The 18,784-nt window shown below is 32.6% G+C and overlaps 1 protein-coding gene across 50 annotated transcripts in view; it reads left to right on the top strand.

The window, feature by feature from the left end:
• The window catches only part of si:ch211-266g18.10, a 53,301-nt gene that overhangs the window by 10,693 nt on the left and 23,824 nt on the right, over positions 1–18,784 (top strand). For 48 of the 50 annotated variants that reach the window (XM_073928321.1, XM_073928319.1, XM_073928310.1 and 45 more), the window contains exons 13-48: positions 680–799; positions 912–1,031; positions 1,118–1,153; positions 1,263–1,289; positions 6,429–8,084; positions 10,171–10,236; positions 10,360–10,503; positions 11,195–11,242; positions 11,316–11,363; positions 12,238–12,285; positions 12,588–12,638; positions 12,736–12,777; positions 13,196–13,243; positions 13,351–13,389; positions 13,558–13,602; positions 13,817–13,864; positions 14,128–14,175; positions 14,261–14,308; positions 14,397–14,444; positions 14,524–14,565; positions 14,665–14,706; positions 15,583–15,624; positions 16,201–16,248; positions 16,414–16,458; positions 16,534–16,581; positions 16,672–16,716; positions 17,338–17,385; positions 17,470–17,517; positions 17,619–17,660; positions 17,746–17,781; positions 17,902–17,946; positions 18,029–18,070; positions 18,165–18,209; positions 18,321–18,368; positions 18,531–18,575; positions 18,650–18,697. In XM_073928321.1, the coding sequence (XP_073784422.1) occupies positions 680–799; positions 912–1,031; positions 1,118–1,153; positions 1,263–1,289; positions 6,429–8,084; positions 10,171–10,236; positions 10,360–10,503; positions 11,195–11,242; positions 11,316–11,363; positions 12,238–12,285; positions 12,588–12,638; positions 12,736–12,777; positions 13,196–13,243; positions 13,351–13,389; positions 13,558–13,602; positions 13,817–13,864; positions 14,128–14,175; positions 14,261–14,308; positions 14,397–14,444; positions 14,524–14,565; positions 14,665–14,706; positions 15,583–15,624; positions 16,201–16,248; positions 16,414–16,458; positions 16,534–16,581; positions 16,672–16,716; positions 17,338–17,385; positions 17,470–17,517; positions 17,619–17,660; positions 17,746–17,781; positions 17,902–17,946; positions 18,029–18,070; positions 18,165–18,209; positions 18,321–18,368; positions 18,531–18,575; positions 18,650–18,697 (3,489 nt within the window). The remainder of the gene's footprint in view (positions 1–679; positions 800–911; positions 1,032–1,117; positions 1,154–1,262; positions 1,290–6,428; positions 8,085–10,170; positions 10,237–10,359; positions 10,504–11,194; positions 11,243–11,315; positions 11,364–12,237; positions 12,286–12,587; positions 12,639–12,735; positions 12,778–13,195; positions 13,244–13,350; positions 13,390–13,557; positions 13,603–13,816; positions 13,865–14,127; positions 14,176–14,260; positions 14,309–14,396; positions 14,445–14,523; positions 14,566–14,664; positions 14,707–15,582; positions 15,625–16,200; positions 16,249–16,413; positions 16,459–16,533; positions 16,582–16,671; positions 16,717–17,337; positions 17,386–17,469; positions 17,518–17,618; positions 17,661–17,745; positions 17,782–17,901; positions 17,947–18,028; positions 18,071–18,164; positions 18,210–18,320; positions 18,369–18,530; positions 18,576–18,649; positions 18,698–18,784) is intronic. The other 2 variants (XM_073928318.1, XM_073928314.1) reach the window with 2 other exon arrangements.

Genomic DNA, 18,784 nt, shown 5'->3' with positions numbered 1-18,784 from the left:
ATCAACATCAACAGAAAGGGAAATAGTACAAATATACACATATTCCTAGTACAAAATAAACAGATCAGTGAATCAAATAACCACATAAACAACAACAGGAAAAACAAGTACAGTCCAAAGTAAAACATGACAGCGAAGTTTGCTTAAACACCTTAAATGATCCAATGGATCACTTGTTGGCAGGGAAATTATGCCAATTTATTGGACACTTAAACATAAATGCTCTTTTAACAAAATATATTTTTTTAACAAGATAAAACAAAAATAAGTCTGAAGAGAATGTCTAACTTGATCATTTTAAAGGAAAAATAATATAAATAATGTGGATACTTAAAATGAATGTATTTAAATATAGATTGAAGTTAATAGATCTGTACACTAATACTGATTTTACAGTATATATATATATATATATATATATATATATATATATATATATATATATATATATATATATATATATATAAATATGTATAAATATGTATATATATATATATATATATATATATATATATATATATATATATATATATATGTATATGTATAAATATGTATATATGTATATATATATATATATATATATATATATGTATATGTATATATATATATATATATATATATATATATATATATATATATATATATATATATATATATATATATCTTGTCAATATTTTAGCTTGGTTCCCCAAAATGAGCACTCGTCCTACAGAGCTGGTTGAAAAGGTTGCAGAGGAGGCCACTGATGTAAAGACCACCGTCTCTAATTATCTGTCCAGTCTGTTTGTGAGGGATGAAGGTAATGCATATACATCCCTTCCAAACAATTTGTATGTTTTATGTTTTTACCCTGGGAAAAAATTATGTGCGTTATGTTAACATATGTTTAACGTAACATTTATTTTCCTCAGGTGGTATTCCTGACGTCACTTTTGATCCCATGAAAGTTGTCTCAGACACCGTTGAGGAGTTTGCAGACAGAAGAGATATGTTATTAGCTTATCTCTCAAACATGCTCATGGAAGACAAAGGTATTCATAACATCATCATATTATCATAAATGTATATACGTATGTTAATTTCCAGTTTTCTCTTTAATATTTTCTGTTATTCTCAGTTTCAGATGAAACACCACAGGTGATAAGGCGAAAAGGTTTGTATCAGTTTTCATTCACCCAATATTTAAAGCTGCATAAACGAACTCTGACCTGGTCTGTGGTTGAAACACACAATTAAGATTTGTTCGTATTATAATTCTTCAGGAGAATTTCTGCCCCCTATGGAAAAAGGTTAGTAAAAGCACATCTTTGCATTTACACAAAAGCTGTAAAATTATGTACAAATAACACTACTACTAAAACCTCTCAAATACTACAGTACTATGGGTTTGTTCATACCTGTAGTTTGGTTCTCTTGGTTCTTTCGACCTGAATTAAAACCAAAAAATATATACATTTAGTCTGTCTTGATGCAACTTGAAGTTTCACAATCAGGGCTTAGTTTAAACCAGGACTAGTCCTTTGTAAAATTGAAGTATTTAAACAGCTTATATAAAATGCCTTTAAAGACCACATTGCTAGAATGCATCTTGAGAAAAACCAACACTCTAAAAAATATTGTTAAGACCAAAAGAAAAACATAATAAATTATGTACTTAATGTGTTATGTACTTAATTACCATAATTATACATCCAAGTTTTCAAGTTTAGAACCTCAAATAAAAGTCGCTGAACTTGTTTAATTTTTGGTTTGCTTTCAAATTTACTGTTCATTTAGTTGCTTGTAAGAAATATATTCACCAACAACACTTTTGTTTCCAGTAATTTATTTTTATTTTACAAAACAAAATGTGTACTGTCCCATGTAAAAAGTATGAAAAATAGCTAAAAAAAACAAAACAAAACAAAACAGTGTGTGGGCGCATTACTTTTGCACTGGGCTTCAGTCCATCTAGTTCATGAAACTTTACAAGTATATTTAAGTTTCTGGGGGTAGCTCAGATTCAGAGCATATATAATGCCCATCAGCAGAGCACAGCCCCTTGAGATATCCATTCCAATTAGGATTCTCATGCCCTCAAACATGATGGTTTTCATCTTGTGGTTCATTTCCAAAGTAGACTGATCACCAAGGATGGCAATTTTCATCACTTGCGTTTTTAAGGTCCTCCTCAAACTCTTGTGTATTTTTGTAAAGCAAGAAAAATTCCAGAACTCCATTAGTTTGCAAAAATTGAGTTATCAACCCAATTTCTTTGGGTTGCTACAAGTTAAATTTTGATTCAAACTAATTGACAGACATATTTACATTTAAAATTAGCCACATTTTTAGTTCATGCAATTATCAAAATTTTTCTGTTGTGAAAACTTAACATTATTCTGACAACTTAAAAGTTTTAATCTAATCAGTAATTTAAAATTTTTAAGTTACAACAATGTATTAAGCTATGTAGGGGTAACAGACCTCTCGGGTTATTTTGTTAGAGTGAATGGCACTGATGTAACTGCAAGTTATTTTTAGGTAATACAGCTCAAACATGCAATTTAGTCTAGGATTAGCTTTAAAATGGTCTAAATGATAGAAATATACAAAACAATTAAGATAAAAAAATATTTTGGTGACAGACACTTACCAATTGTATGTTGAGCAGGAAGGTTCAGATGGCAGTTTTCAGACTTATTCAATTGAACCACACTAACTGACATATCCGTTTGTTTTAATCGAACCAAACCTGCCAAGTGTGAACACAGCCTAAAACAGCACCAGCAAACTTAATATTCAGGACTTAGGATTTCAAATGTGCTTGATTTTAACTTGCAAAGAAACAAGCATGTTACAAACATATAACGCAAGATTTTGAATTAACAAAAAGTATTTAGTTTCCTGCATCATCATTTTCTATCCATTCATCTTTACGCATTGCTATGTTGTGTCTTTTCATGTTTAAATCTTTTTGGTAATTAAAACATTTAAAAACAGTGTTACAGATTCTGTATTATGGCGCATGAAATGGTCCTGCATGTCTGCATTCATGGGTAATTTTATAAATCATTTATTTGGATCACTTGTATTGTCTTTCTGTACAACAGTGTGATTGTTAATGTCCTGCACTCTCCATCTCACACAGTACTGGCCATGTGTTTTCTCCACATTATGTAAAAGTGCTTGTCTTTAATTTCTCCAGAATGGTTTAAATCAGAGGTGGTGCATGAGATTTTCACCAAATGCAAAAATAAAAATTTGCCAAATGCATTTCTTGCTGTTTGATTTCCTATCCCCTCCTTGCGATGGAGTGCGACGTCTAACCTTCTCTGATACATTCGCCGGTTTATATTCACAAGCATTCAGCATGTAGGAGTTCTTACTACACGGTATGGCACATGTTGCAAAAATATTGTGATGTTCACAATATCAATGCCCTGGGATTTAAGCTGAGGTTGTGGAAAGGAAATAGAAAGTTTTAGAAGAATGTTTATATGACCAGTGTTCAGGCATTAATGATGTTCATGTAAAGGTGCAGTATGTAAGATTGATACCCAGTGGTTGAACTGTAGGTTTTGCAGTTCACATACAAAAAACGTTTTCACCCAGCCCCTATTTCGACGACTTCAAACAAATGCAATTTGCCAGATTGACAACACCAACACAAGAGAGCTGCCTTACTATTGAAGACACGTGACAAAAGGAATCTTTTCCATGGTAAAGGAGTTTTTGTCCAAATCATCACCTGAAGCTTTTATTTTAAAACCATTTCTATTTCACACAACTGAACAGCAACCTTCAAATCTGAACCTGGAATGCTAAAATATAATTGGGTAAACTGGCAGTAGGTGGGTTATAGAGACTAGGGTTGGGCAATGTTGGCCAATTTGGCATCACGATGGACGATGGCATCGTCGTCTTAGGTGGCAATGAATTTATAATTTATACATAATTAATTAATTCATAACGAATTAATTATTTGTAGCCTACCGTTTTAACCACCTGACCTGCATGGTCATTGATTTACCCATAACCAAATCATGAATAAATGAAGATAAGTTACACACAAATTACGATCTGTCAATCACTTTTTCTGCAGAGCTCTGGCATGAATAGGCAGAGTGATCTGTGTCATAATAATGGCGCCAACAAACTTGGTTGGTAAAAAAGGTGCACAACCAACAGGAACCAACCAATGACTGTAAAAAATATGGACGACGCGACAGCCCTTTTTCCCATTGAACGCCTTGAGGGCAAAACGCCTGCTTGACGGGCACAAACTGTCGCAAAAGACTGCTGAAATTGGAGCCAGACATGCGCAGAAGGATTGTCTGATGGAGCCAGAGGAGGAGCCGCGAAAATGAGCAGAGTCGAGCTTCCAATCGAACGCTTTATGTAAAATCAACTACGCCCCCCGAACTTCTCAGCATGCGTTTGCTGTCATATCAACACAAATGGATGTAATAACGTTAACAAATATGAGGGTTTTATATATTCAATCGCGCCAGCTCCAGGCCGCAGCGCATAACTTACTCGCGGCGTCGCGGGCTGATTCCGGCTCGCATGCGGCAGCGCCTGCTCGCTCGGCCGCCGCATCTGGCTCGATTGACTCGGGCTGGAATTGGGCAGTGAGTCCAGGCATCCGGAGTAGGTCCCGCAGAGGTAACATTAGTCAGTCTGAGCTCTAAGAGATAAGTCTCCGGCAGGCGAGAATCTAGCCGGAACTGTGTTTTGCTATCTGGGTGGCTAGGCGTGTATCAGCAAACTAATAAAGCCAGAAAAAAGCCCTGAACTTAGCGAATAAACAGTGTTCCACCAGGATCATGTATGTCAGAAACTGTAGTTTACTGCTGAACTCATTTTGTCATGGTAAAATAACACAGAAATCGAATAATAACATTTCAGTCTACTTCAGTCTCCTGCCGAAGCTCAGACGCCGCGCTTTGAGAAACTGTCAATCACAGCTGTCAATCACGATGACACGCCCAGCATTAAATTACTGCTAAAAACAAACTGTTTACAAAAATGAAGATCTGCACCTATTTCAGCACAATAACCAGTGCCTTAATCGACCAGAACTATCTTTCGGGACATTTTATTGCAAGTGTAATATTTTTTTTTATTTGGGCTCAAGTCTCCTTCATTAACACGGAGGAGGCGGGCTTTATGACTTGTACTGCAGCCAGCCCCCAGGGGGCGATCTAACGGCCGAAACCTTCACTCAAACGTAGGCTTGCGGCACACTTGGAACCAACCAAGTATCTGAGGTTTTCGCAAAAATTGCTAAGTACAAGCGTGAAAGTGAAAGATTGAAGCAGTGTACTGACGCTGTGACACCTTACCTGATAGATTCAAAAGACAGAAGAGTCATTAGAAAGAGACGAGATTAATTAAATATCACGATTACAACTATAGTGAGACATGATTCAGCAGTACATCCTTGATAAACTGTCTGAAGTGCACTGCTCTCTGGGGTTTTGTGCTCTAAGCACCCACTGACTGCTGGGGCTCAGACGCGCACGTACGATGTAGCTCATAAAAGTGAGTGCGTTTTCAGCTGTATCATGTTGAAGGAGGGCTTTTCAGAAATGCTAGGGGTAACATCAGTGTGGATGTGGATTGTTTTGTTCTAAAATGGCATTTTAAAACTATGACGTATTAGTGTAAATGGGGCCTAAGTGTGTATTTTGAGCGAGCGGATTGCTGCTTTGACGGGGGCGGGGCGGGGCGGAGGATCGTAATGCCGGCTCAGCATTGTGATGTCTATTGGCGATGGACGATGGCATCGTCTATCGACCCGACCCTAATAGAGACCAAAACAAAGATTAATATTCTGACATGAAATGGACATTTTTAAAGGAGAATAGCTCATTTTAACTTGTTTCTTGAATATCTGCAAACATTGGCCATATTATGGCCTTTTTGTATTTTAGAAGATTCAAAAACTTACATACTGCAACTTTAAAATGTATTTATTTAAAATACACTTGCTGGGTCATTCCCTTTTATTAATGGGTTTTTCACAGCAATTTAACTTTTTTCCAAGACTATGTGAACAGATAAAAAATCTAAAGAACCCCCTTTTGTGTATTAAAAAGATTTTAATAGATTTGTAAAGTTTCTTCATGGGACCATAAATGTCAAATGGGCACCATCAGTTTAGTACAAATCAATTAGAAAAAAGTGTTTCCTTATTTCATAAATGCACAGAAAAAAAAGCTTTCTCAAAGAGGCATGTTTTATAAGCATTACAATTTCAACAATGAGCTTAAAACAGTTCAACTGAAGTTTGTTTTGTCAGGGTGCAACATGTGCATACTGGCGAGGTCATCAACTTGATGCAATGACATAACGTCTCGTGTATACCTAATCTAGTACATTTTTTATTTACAAAATGAGCTTGGATCTGTGATAAATCTGAATTGAAAATTGACTTGATGAAACAGTTGCAGAAGTACTAGGAAAAACTCAGGACCCCATCTACGCTGCCTACATCGCTGTGAGATCCACAGCTGAGACAGACGGCGATGAACTGGAAATAAAGGGGGCTGAGGTGGACTCTGCTGAAGATATCTTGGAAGAACAAAAAGTTGAAAAGACAGTGGACGGCTCTGAAAATGATGCAGTTGCCTCTGTTGAGGAGGAAAAAGCAGTTGTTGATATTGTAGATGAGGAATCTTCTCATACGCCTGAAGTCACAGATGAAGAAATGGCAAAAGAAAAAGATGAAGACACTTCTGATTCAACTGAAATGACTTCTGATGTGCAAGACATTGATGATACCATAGATTCTGAGACTGAAGAAATTCCTGAAATGGTTGAAAGTGTTTCAGAGGTTGGAGAAGAGGAACCTTTTGTAATTGAAAAGGTTGAAGACACCTCTGATTCGAAAGAAATCACTTCTAATGCCGCAGATGTGCAAGATGTTGATGATAATTCTGATGTTGATACTGAAGAAATTCCTGAATTGGTTGGAGGTGTTTCAGATGTTGGTGAAGAGGAACCTTCTGAAGTCATAGATGAAGAAATTGCAACTGAAAAGCTTGAAGACGCCTCTGATTCAACTGGATTGATTCCCAGTGCTGAAAATGTGAAAGACACTGACGATATCTTAGAAGTTGACGCAGAGGTGAATGAAGTTGAAACAGTTGAAGACATTTCAGAAGTTACAAATGAGGAAACTTCTGATGTGCCAGAAGTCATAGATGAGGAAAAGGTTGAAAAGTCTGATGATATCTTTCATTTTGCAGAGGACAAACCAACTGAATTGATTTCTGATGCTCCAGATGTAACAGAAGACATTGAAATCTCAATCTCTGCAGTTTCAGAGGATAATGAAACAATTCAAGAAGCTGATATGACAGATGTCAAAGATGAGGAAATGGAAGCTGAAAAGGTTGATGAAATCTCCTATTTTGTAGAGGATAAATCAACTGAAATTACTTCTGATGCTACAGATGTGAAAGAAGACACTGATGGCTTTACAGTTACAGAGGAGAAAGGAACAATTGAAAGCCTTCAAGAAGCAGCAATGAAAATGTCGGGAAATGCAGATGATGAAATCCCCAATGTCACAGAGATGGTTGAAGAACCTGATACTTCTGATGTTATGGATGAGCTAGACGAACCTGAAAAAGATGAAGATGTAATCAGTGTCACCAATGAAAGGGTTACAACTGCACAAGATGTCATATTTTCAAAGGAAAAAATGGGAGCAGCAGAACTGGATGATCATGACAAACTCAGGGCTAAGGATGATTCAGAAGTGGATCACATGGAGAAGGAAATTGCAGATGCTGAAAATGACCTTCAGAATGAGATAGATAAAGATGAGTTTAAGGTTGAAGATGCATCTCATCAAACTATTTTGGGAAGCACTGCTGCTGAAGAAGACCAAGATGATGATGATGATGATGAAGAACCTGTCCTTCTTACTGTCAAACATGAGCTCACAGACGGTGATGATGAAAATAATAATAACAACGACAGAAAGAGAGATGCCAGAACTAAAGGTCTGATCAATAGAAAAACACCAAAGAGCCATTCCACTGAAACTGATGAACAAAAGGCGCACAAGGATCTTCATAAAGAGTCTGCTAAAGGTATTGAAATTTTTTGTGTATTTTTTTTAATAGGGAAAATTGATAGTTCAGCAAACAGATGACCAAGGGACAATTCACGCAAATTGAAAATTCTGCCATGATTTACTCACCCTTGAATTGTTCCAAAACAGTTTGCGTAATTCTGTCGAACTCAAAATAAGATATTTTGAAGAAGTTTGTGAATTTAAAAATCATTGATGTCTATAGTAGGAAACACGAATACTGGACATCAGTGGTTACACGTTTTCAACATTCTTAAGAATATTTTGTGTTCAACAGTAGAAAGAAAATCATACAGGTTTGGAACAAGTCAAGGATAAGTAAATCATGGAAGAATTTACATTTTTGGGTAAGCTACCAGATTAAATAACAAATTATACTCATTATGAAGAAATTAATTGCTGTAATACATTTGTATGTTTTAAAAATCGGTAACTTTTTTACATTTAAAAAATAAAATCTAGTTTGCAAGGTTTTAACACATAGCTAACATCCTAAAATTATGTTACTGATAATTGCAGCTTAAACAATAAATATGTATTGATTGATGTTAAAGAGTATTTGGTCCAATAATTTGTCCAAGAGCAACTTTTTGAAGTTATTTTGTAATTCAGTAGTTCAAAACATTGCAACTATAATAAATTATATGAAAAAAGTCATGGCATCAAATGTTATGTCTTGAAAATATTTTAATAACTGAATCAACAATATTTATTGAAACAAACAAGAAAAAAAGTTCTGCTTGTACAAACTACTCATTTAAAATGAGATGAAACAACACAGTTCTTGAGATTTTCAGGTTCACCTTAATTTATTATGTTATGCTATCAATTTAACTTTAATTTGTGTTGGGACAACATGAATGAATTGTGTGAAACCCTGCATTTTTTTACTGTGTACAAAGTTTAACTTAATATTTGTAGCCAGTTTGATTCAAGTTGAGATGACAAGAAACGTTTATTTGATTCAACAAACAATTAGGGCAGCAATGTTTTTTTACACTGAGTTTTTTTTTTTTTTTTTGACAACAAATAAATATTGTATGTTAACTTGTTAATCAAACACAGCGGTTGTATTCTATAATCTGTATATCAAAGTCATTTTGCCCGTTTTATCTTGGCATAAATTCAGAAGAACACTTATCACTGTTCTCTTTTGGACGGGGAAGAACAACAAAGATAAGGATAAATTGTCATTTACTATTGCTTTTTCTTCACCCTTTTTCTGCGAAGAGATGATTAAAAGTGGAGCAAAACAGCCGGAGGATTCTCTAATGGACTCTACTGCTGTAAAATTATATATATATATATATATATATATATATATATATATATATATATATATATATATATATATATATATACATACAGTACATACACACATACATACATACATACATACATACATACATACATACATACATACACACATACATACATACACACATACATATATATATATATATATATATATATATATATATATATATATATATATATATATATATATATATATATATATATATATATATATATATATATATATATATATATATATATATATATATATATATATATATATGTATGTATGTATGTATGTATAAATACACTATTGCAAGCTATTTGGTGTTTAGTTACACAATGTCAGGATTTTAGCCTCCTATGTCATTATTGTTTTCTTTTTTAAAGAAAAAATTTTCTTTATTCTACAGAAAATGTGTTTGTTTTAAGTGCAATTTTATTTCTTTTTTATGAGAATTATTTTTTTTTTATCTTAAACTTGTGTTTTGGAGACAATGACGGAAATATGACTAACTACTGTATAATATTGCAATGCCATTTGTATTGCATTAACTATCAAAATGGTTACATTGAGAGAATGAACGAATGCTTTAATCCATTATACATTATTAATGTCATTTTACCATCTAACACAATGACATGGCTGTCAACGAAGAAGCTGCTTACAAGTGTCATTTATGTTAAATTAACACACTCACGGTACTCTAATTCATGCACTAATTCCTAGTGTTCATTATGGATGTTAAGACATGTAACTCTCATTTAACATTTACTCATGATTTCAGTTCTTGAGCAAGTGAAAGAAGCCAAAGAGAAAAAAGCTAGAGAGGAGATATACAAAATCATTCAAGGTGAATGGTTTATTGTTTTCTTCCATTCTTGCACACTATAAATTATAGCGTTTGTGCAGAATGAAAGCTGAAATCCAAGAGAAAAATGAAAACTGTGATGCATTGTCTTTTCTGCTTTTACAGAAATGAGGGAGGAGAAGGCTGAAGGTGTGGAGGAAGAGATCGTGTTACAACAGATAAACATAACAGTAGAAAAGGTCAAGAAAGAAGAAACTGTCAAAAAGGAGGAAAAGGCTAAAAGAAAAGAAAAGGCTCATAAACCAAAGGGCAAGTCTGATAAAATAATACAGAGCTTAAATTGTCGTATTGCTTTTAAATAGAAAGCTGTACATTTACATTTAGATTGCATGCAAAATCTCTTTCTAAGCTCGAAAGTGGTATTCACCTCAGACCTTTTACATGTTAAACCCTGCACCTCGGAAAAATAAAAAAATAATAATAATCTAGGATGACGATATGGAAAACACAAAATGAGCCCCCCTTTTTAAAAGGAAAATTTGCTCAGGGTTTATTTTAATGAGTCATTATTTAATATGCAGTTTAATTATGAGATTAAGTCATATAATGCTTATTAACTTTAGTTTTTTATTTTATTTCTATTTTTGGATTATTATAAAACTATGGTGCGACAGATTAGGCTTTGGCAGGTGAAAATAGTTCATAAAAGTAAATTAATAACCATAATGAGTGAGAAACTGTGTGTGTGTATGTATATATATATATATATATAAATATATATATAAAGATGATGCTGTAAAGAAGGTGGCCAAAACTGAAGGTAAAAAAAAGGGAAAACAATAAAAGATTCATAGTATTGGTTATAATTTTTGCATGTAAGCTACTAACTAACAGTAACCAAATGGTAACCTGAAGATTCAGTGTTAGTAGCTTTGTATGCATTTTATGTACTGTATGCAGTCAATCACCATTAACTGCATTAATATCTGTTGTATCACAGATGCAAAGATTGCCAAAGACAAACCTAAAGCAGTCCCAGTAAAGCAAGGTATGTAACTTGATAAGCGAACTTCTGATAAAGTCTCAATTAAACGGGAATACATGTTAATGTCTATTTGCAGAGGATGAAGTAGCCAAGAAAGAAACCAAACCAGCACCATCTAAGAAAGGTATTGTGTTATATATTGTGAGCAAATCCATAACTGTGTCATGTACACTATCTTTTTAAAGTTTTAGAGCAATGCAATGTTTTTCTACTATTTTCTACTTCATGTATTAAATCGCCCAAAAGTGACTGTTGTCTTATCCTAAGTTTAGAGATTTAATTAAAAATTAAATCAGTTCTTTTGACAGAATATTTCCACAAAATATTAAGCACCACAATTGTTCTCAGCTATACTACAAGTATAATATGATAATCTGAAAAGTAATATCAGGATGATTTCTTATGGACATTATGATGAATATATTAGTGTCTCAGGAGTAAAATACATTTTTAAATACATAAAAACAAAATGAAAAAGATCTGCTTGCTTCATGTTTGTCACTCTGCTGCTTACCTGACACAGTCGAGGCGGAGATTAAGGCATACTGACAGATTGACAGGCAAGTGGGAACGGTGGGCAGGGAGAACTAGCATTAAAGGCACAGGCGAAAAAACAGATGTGTTTAGAGCAGAAAATTCCAATATTCTGAAAGGAATCAAAAATAATCTGAACTGTGTTTTAGGCTGAAATTTTACAGACACATTCTGGAGACACAAAAGACATATCTTAAATCTTGAAAAGGGGTAAAATAAGTGCTCTTTAAAAATTGCTGAAAGTTGTTGTTTTAATTATTATTCACAAATTTTCAGAGGCCAAAATTACAAAAGAAGTGGCTAAACCAGCTCGTTCAAAGAAAATTATCACAGTGCATGTACAGTATAATGTCTTATTTCCATTTTAGATAGGTTATGTAATTAAGATGCTGCAGTGATGGCAATGTTTAGACTTTCACTTAAAGGCCTTAATCCTTGTAATGTTTACATTTGCTTTTTTGCAGAGGCTAAAATTGTGAAGGAGAAACCCAAAGCACATCCTGCAAAGAAAGGTAACTGTCTTATTGACTCACATTTTTGCAGATTTTAGCAATAGTTTAATTTAAATTTAATTACAATATAATTTCAATGTCATTTAATTTTACTGTTAGAAATGCATTTTAAAGAATAGTAAGTAAATATGTGGTTTTATAGAATATTTGAGATTTAATGTTCCTTTAGAATATTTTTTGGGGGAAACTATTGCTTTAAGTCATCTCTTTTATAGTTTAGTTTAGCATTGTATTTTATAAAGGAGTAGTAGTTTGCTCAGACATCAATATAACATTTACTTGTTTATTATTTCTTTTTTTAGAAAAAGCTAAAGATATTAAGGAAAAGGCAAAATCTGGTCAAAAAGAAAAAGGTGTGCAATTCCTGTCAAAAATAATAAAGTAATTAATTAAATAATTCAAGTAATCATGCAAAGTTATAAGATTTGTTTTGCAATTTGTTTTGTTTAGTTGCTGAGGCTGTCAAGGAAAAATCGAAGCCAGTAAAGAAAGGTAGTTGGTTTTGCGTAATTTCTGTTTGACGTATTGTGTAAATTGACAAATTAAATTAATTCAGATTAAATATATATATATATATTTTTAGAAGTATTACATCAGTGATTTAAAAATATTACTTATTGTAACTCTTACATAGCCAGCACACACATAAAAAGTATAATAGCATACTGTAATAGTCCATTATTGTGATTTATGCTTTGAAAAATGTAGCAATAAAAGTACATAATTGTCATTCTATGTAGAAGATGAATTCAAAGATAAGCCATCAGCTCCTTCTTTCAGGTTCAGGATTGGAGTAACATGCTTTTACTGTAAAATTGAAAATGCAAAGATAGATTGTCTTTCTTTGTTTTGTTTCATAATGTTTTGTTTGATTATTTTCCTTTTTTTTTTTTTACTTTCTTTTTTACAGAAGCTGAAAAAATTGATGCCAAAGTCAAACCAGCAGCAGAAAAGAAAGGTGCCCCGATTTAGACAACTATGAACTTATTGGAAACCTGTGGCCTTTTAGTATTAGCATTTAATCTTGTCTTGTCTTTAAATATATATTTGTTTTCTTATTTTTAGTGGATGAAGCCCCCAAAGAGAAACCTAAAGTGAAGAAAGGTATCACATTTTACACTCACAACTGTGTGTGTAAACAACATGCTTGTGCTTTAAACAACATTTTCATCAACACGATTTAAAAAGTGTGCAAACTAATTAAAGTTAATTAATCAGTTATTTATATTAAACAATTATTAATTATATAGAGTTATAATTTCTTCATCACAGAGGCTGAAGTAATCAAAAAGATTAAACTAGAGCCTGAGAGGAAAGGTATGAATTATAAATCAATTATCATTATGTATCAGTTCACATTGTATTATCCCTCATTGAGACTGTTATTATTATTAATTGCTATAACTATATATTTATCTGAATTTCAACTGAACTTAGTTGTTGAACTCAATTTTACTTTTTAGTATTAACTAACTTTCATTTCCAGTTAACAAGCCTTTAATTTTTTTCTCATATTTTCATCAAAATGGAGAAGCTAAAACTCCCAAGGCCAAAATTGAACCAGCTGGTTTGAAGAAAGGTATGGTGGATTTGCAGTAACCCAGCATTTCATTTAATATGCATGGCATGCAATCATAAAGCGAAAAAAGTAATTTATACCATCTAAAATGTCATTGTGTAACAATAGTGGATCCACCAAAAGTCATTTGAGACTTATTTAGAACAAAGATTATTTTATGACAAAATAAAAGACTATTTAAAGATCAGTATACCTTATAATCATTTAAAATGATTTTAAAAACTGTATATGCATGTACATTATTGCATTTATGATCATTTTAGATGCTGAAGCTGCTAAGGAGAAAGCAAAACCTGCTCCAGTCAAGAAAGGTGCCATTTGATTTAGTTTGAATTGCATAGTGTATTTTTTGCAATGTTTATGTGAGGCTAACTGGTAACATTCATTGATTTACAGGGCCTGAGGTTTCCAGAGAAAAAGCCAAACCAGAGCCCGCAAAAAAAGGTCAGCCGTTTGAATTGTTTTTATTCTTCAGTGTTAATTTATTGTAGTGTTTTTTTCACATGCAGATAACATATTGAATTTTTCTCAGAGCTTGAAGCGGTCAAAGAGAAAGCAAAACCAGCACCAGCTAAAAAAGGTACAGCACTCACACTCTTTATTTGAAAACATTGTTAATTCTGTGCAGTTTAATTAGCGTGCCTTGTATCATTCAAAAGATGAAGTCAAAGAGAAAGAAAAACCAGCTCCTGTAAAGAAAGGTAGGACACTTTGTTCAGATTAAATGTGAGTTTTGGAAATAGAAAAGTATTATAAAAACACTTAGTAAAGTACAATTTTCTCTCTTGGGTTTTTAAAAGCTGAAGAAATTAAAAAGGCAAAAGCAGCTCCTTCAAGGAAAGGTACTGATGTTTCTTAAACTCAAAAATAAAATTGATACTGTTATTCATTTATTTTCTTTTTGGCGTAGTCCCTTTATTCATCTGGGGTTGCCACAGCGGAATGAACCCCCAACTTATCCAGGTTGTGTTTTACAAAGAGGATGCCCTTTCAGCCGCAACCCAGTACTGGGAAACATCCTCACACACACATACAGTACACTACGGCCAATTTAGTTTATTCAATTCACCTATAGCTCATGTCTTTGGAGCTTAGGGGAAACCGGAGCACCCGGATGAAAACCACGCCGACACGACTAGAACATGCAAACTCCAAAATTGATAAGGAATACATGAAATTACATTTTTAATACATATTTCTACACGAATGAGATCTAGTTAATTGAATTTTATGGTGTTTAAAAAAAAAAAAAAAACGATGCAGATTTCCCAGTGATGGGTTGCATCTGGAAGGGCATCCGCTGCGTAAAAACGTGTTGGATAAGTTGGCTGTTCATTCCGCTGTGGCGACCCCAGATTAATAAAGGGACTAAGCTGAAAAGAAAATGAATGAATGATGTGGATTATTATAGGAGTTTCAGAATATTTTCCATTACTGCAGCATGCACTTGTTTGTTTGCTGTACTGTACATATAAAATGGTTGACTTGATTTTAGAGCCTGACATTTTTAAAGAGCAGAATCTGTAACACAAGGCATAAACATTTAATTTTAAAGTCCATTTTAATTATATTGTTTTTCTTTTATATTGTTACTAGAACTATGTTAATCTGCTTTGGCACAATTTACATTGTGAAAAGCGCTATATAAAAAAACAGCTATATAAAAAAAACATGGATTGAATTGAATTTAATTGTTTTTAATTCTATTGGTTTTTTAGAAGCTGTAAAGGAAAAACCCAAACCTGTTTCCGAAAAGAAAGGTGTTGTAATACCTAACAAGTGTTTCATGCTTTGAAATAGTAATTGTATGCATTTTGATTTAAGTTATGTTGTGCGTGCGTGCGTGCGTGCGTGCGTGCGTGCGTGCGTGCGTGCGTGCGTGCGTGTGTGTGTGTGTGTGCGTTTCTCAAAAAAGCTTATAAATCCCACAGGATGATTTTAATCAGAGAGTAAAGCTGTACACAGTCTCCTGTGATGGTTGGGTTTAGGGGTAGGGTAGGGTGAGGGCAGTACAACATTTAGTTTGAACAGTATAAAATGAATGGAAACCTATGTAATGTACTCACCTTTCACAAAAACAAGTGTGTGTGTGGGGGTGTGTGTGCATGGGTGTTTTAATGTTTCTTTTATATTATATCTCAGAAACAGAGGTTGCCTAAAAGTTAAATTAGCATGGCAATCTGGGGAAAATGTTAGTGATGAATAAAAATTTAAATGATATTGTTTGCCATAACAGTTATATAACAACACTTTTCATTAATATTATTTTATTAATATTTAATGCTGTCTAAACAAAGCATAATCTTCTAACATTTGTTTTTCTGAACATTTTGCAGAACCTGCTGTTGCAGTTGAAAAAGCCAAGCCAAAATCTACAAAGAAAGGTACAAATATAATTTTAAAAAGCAGTTATAGTTACTAGCATCATTATATTTGTGTGCAAATACATTTGTAACAAAGATGTAATTTTATGTAGAAATAACTGTTGCAATTGATGTCAATGGTAAGCTTATACTGATGCTTTTTTTTTTCGACCTTCACAATGTTAGAAGCTGAAGTCGAGGAAAAAGTGAAACCTGCTCCTGAGAAGAAAGGTATTGATTTACAATAATAGTAAATAAAATCCAAAAGAAAGCCATTTACAGTAATCATTCTTCTTATTATTTTAGAAGCTGAAGTCATCATGGTGAAAACTAAACCAGTTCTTAAAAAGAAAGGTAATGCACAGTATGTGTTTTAAACATTTTCATCAACAACATTAAAAATGTGTGCAAAAAAAATTTGCTTTTATAATTTTTTCATCACAGAGGCTGAAGTAATCAAAGAGGTTAAACCAGCCCTTGAGAAGAAAGGTATGAATTACGAATAATTTATCTTGTAAATTTGTATTTTATTAACCCTCATAACTAGAGCCAGACAGAATCTGAGGACATTTTTTGCTGTTTCTGCGAATAATTAAAAAAAAAAAAAACTGCGGATTTATGTGGAATAGTTTTAAGAGTATCATAACTAAAAACTTAATATATGAAATAAAATATATATATATTTTTACTTTTATTTAATGTTTACAATGCAAATACAAAATTAGATCCACTTATTTGGTAAACAAAGCAATAAGTCTCTTATATAATATCTCTACTAAAAGACTCAAATATTACTTTACAAACTGTTTTGAAAATAAATAATATGAACGTTTTATTATTGTTATTATTAAAATTACAATAATATTAGTGGAATTAATTTAAAAACTGACATTTAAATTGACACACATTTACACAAGTAAATTCAATGATGGGCTAAAAAACTCATAACTCTTTCAGGCTGTTTTTTGTTGTAATTAATTCATGTTCTTAAATATTTACTTAATAATTGTTATTGATTATTGTTACAATATATTTATCTGAATTTTAACTAAACATGATAAAATATTTAATGACAAATGAATTAAAGAATTCGCATTGATGCAATTTCAGAGGCTGAAGTCATCAAGGAGAAAGTTAAACCAGCTCCTGTAAAGAAAGGTATGGATAACAATCCAATCTTCAAATCCTTTGCTTTTCACCGTATAAAGCCCAATCATTACATAAGTTAAAACTATTTTATAGAGCCTGAAGTTGTTAAAGAAAAGGAACCTGAACCAAAACCCAAAAGAGGTTAACACTTGAACCTTTAAAATGGCTCACTGAACTTTTGCAGTACATATTTTATCATATTTCATTTTGCTTCACTTTTATTGTACCTTTTTCTTTTGTAGAGCCAGAAATTATTAAGGAGAAATCAGCACCACCAAAGAAAGGTATTGGTCAACACTGGGAATTCTGTCTAGATTACAATTAATCATCTCATTGTTTTAATCATATTTATCTTGTACCCTCTTACAGTTGAGGTTCCAAAACAAAAGGCTCCTGAAAAGAAAGGTGTATATACGTCTTTTTGACAAAAAGTAGTTTTTTTTATCTAAATAATTTATGATTGTGAATAATACCAAATGTAAACCGTAATTAAAATATGTATTTTATTTAATTGCTGTTTTCCAGCACCTGAAATAACCAAAGAAAAACCAAAGCCAGCACCAAAGAAAGGTAGCTAATTTGTATTAAAAAACACAAACATTTATTTTTATACAGATAATAATTTGTTAAATATTTGTATAAACATTTTTAGAGGCTGAAGCTGTAAAAGAGAAAGCTAAACCAGAGAAGAAAGGTAAGAGTTACCTTGGCACTTCAATTATTATTATTATCACAATGCAAAAACTATGTCAGACGTTTACTTTCTGTGTATTTTATAATATGTTTAGAGGCTGAAGCCGTAAAGGAGAAAACGAAACCAGCCCCTGAGAAAGGTAAGAGTTACCGCAATGAATTAATTAAAATATTCTCTTTCATAGTTTTAAATTTTACCAAATTATATCCCAGTAATTTGTTGTTAATCTCTAAATGCTATTGTTTTTCAGAGACTGAAATAATCAAGGATAAAATTAAAGCAGCTCCTGTGAAGAAAGGTATGATTGTGAATAAGATATCTATTTATCTTGATTAGTTTGTAATTGTCATAGCCCCTGAGAAAAAAATGGGTTTATGTTATTTTATCTAGATGGGTTTTAATAAATATATATATAAATAAATAAAACAAAACTTGCACAATGAACACACTGTGGTTTTAGAAGTTGAAGTCAAGAAGGAAGCAAAACCAGCTCCTGTAAAGAAAGGTATTGATGACAAAATAATTCTTAAAAAATAATGTTGTGGCTTGTTTCTACAAATACTTTTTTACACTTTTCAGAAACTGAAGTCATCAAAGAAAAAGAAAAACCAGCTCCTGAGAAGAAAGGTTTGGGTTGCTATGAGTTTGAGTTACTAAATATATATTTAATACACATTGATACATATTATCACAATGTATAAAATATGTCAGAAG

This window comes from Danio rerio, chromosome 17 (assembly GCF_049306965.1).
Source record: "Danio rerio strain Tuebingen ecotype United States chromosome 17, GRCz12tu, whole genome shotgun sequence".
Classification (NCBI taxonomy): domain Eukaryota; kingdom Metazoa; phylum Chordata; class Actinopteri; order Cypriniformes; family Danionidae; genus Danio; species Danio rerio.
This window is presented reverse-complemented; position numbering and strand designations above follow the sequence as displayed.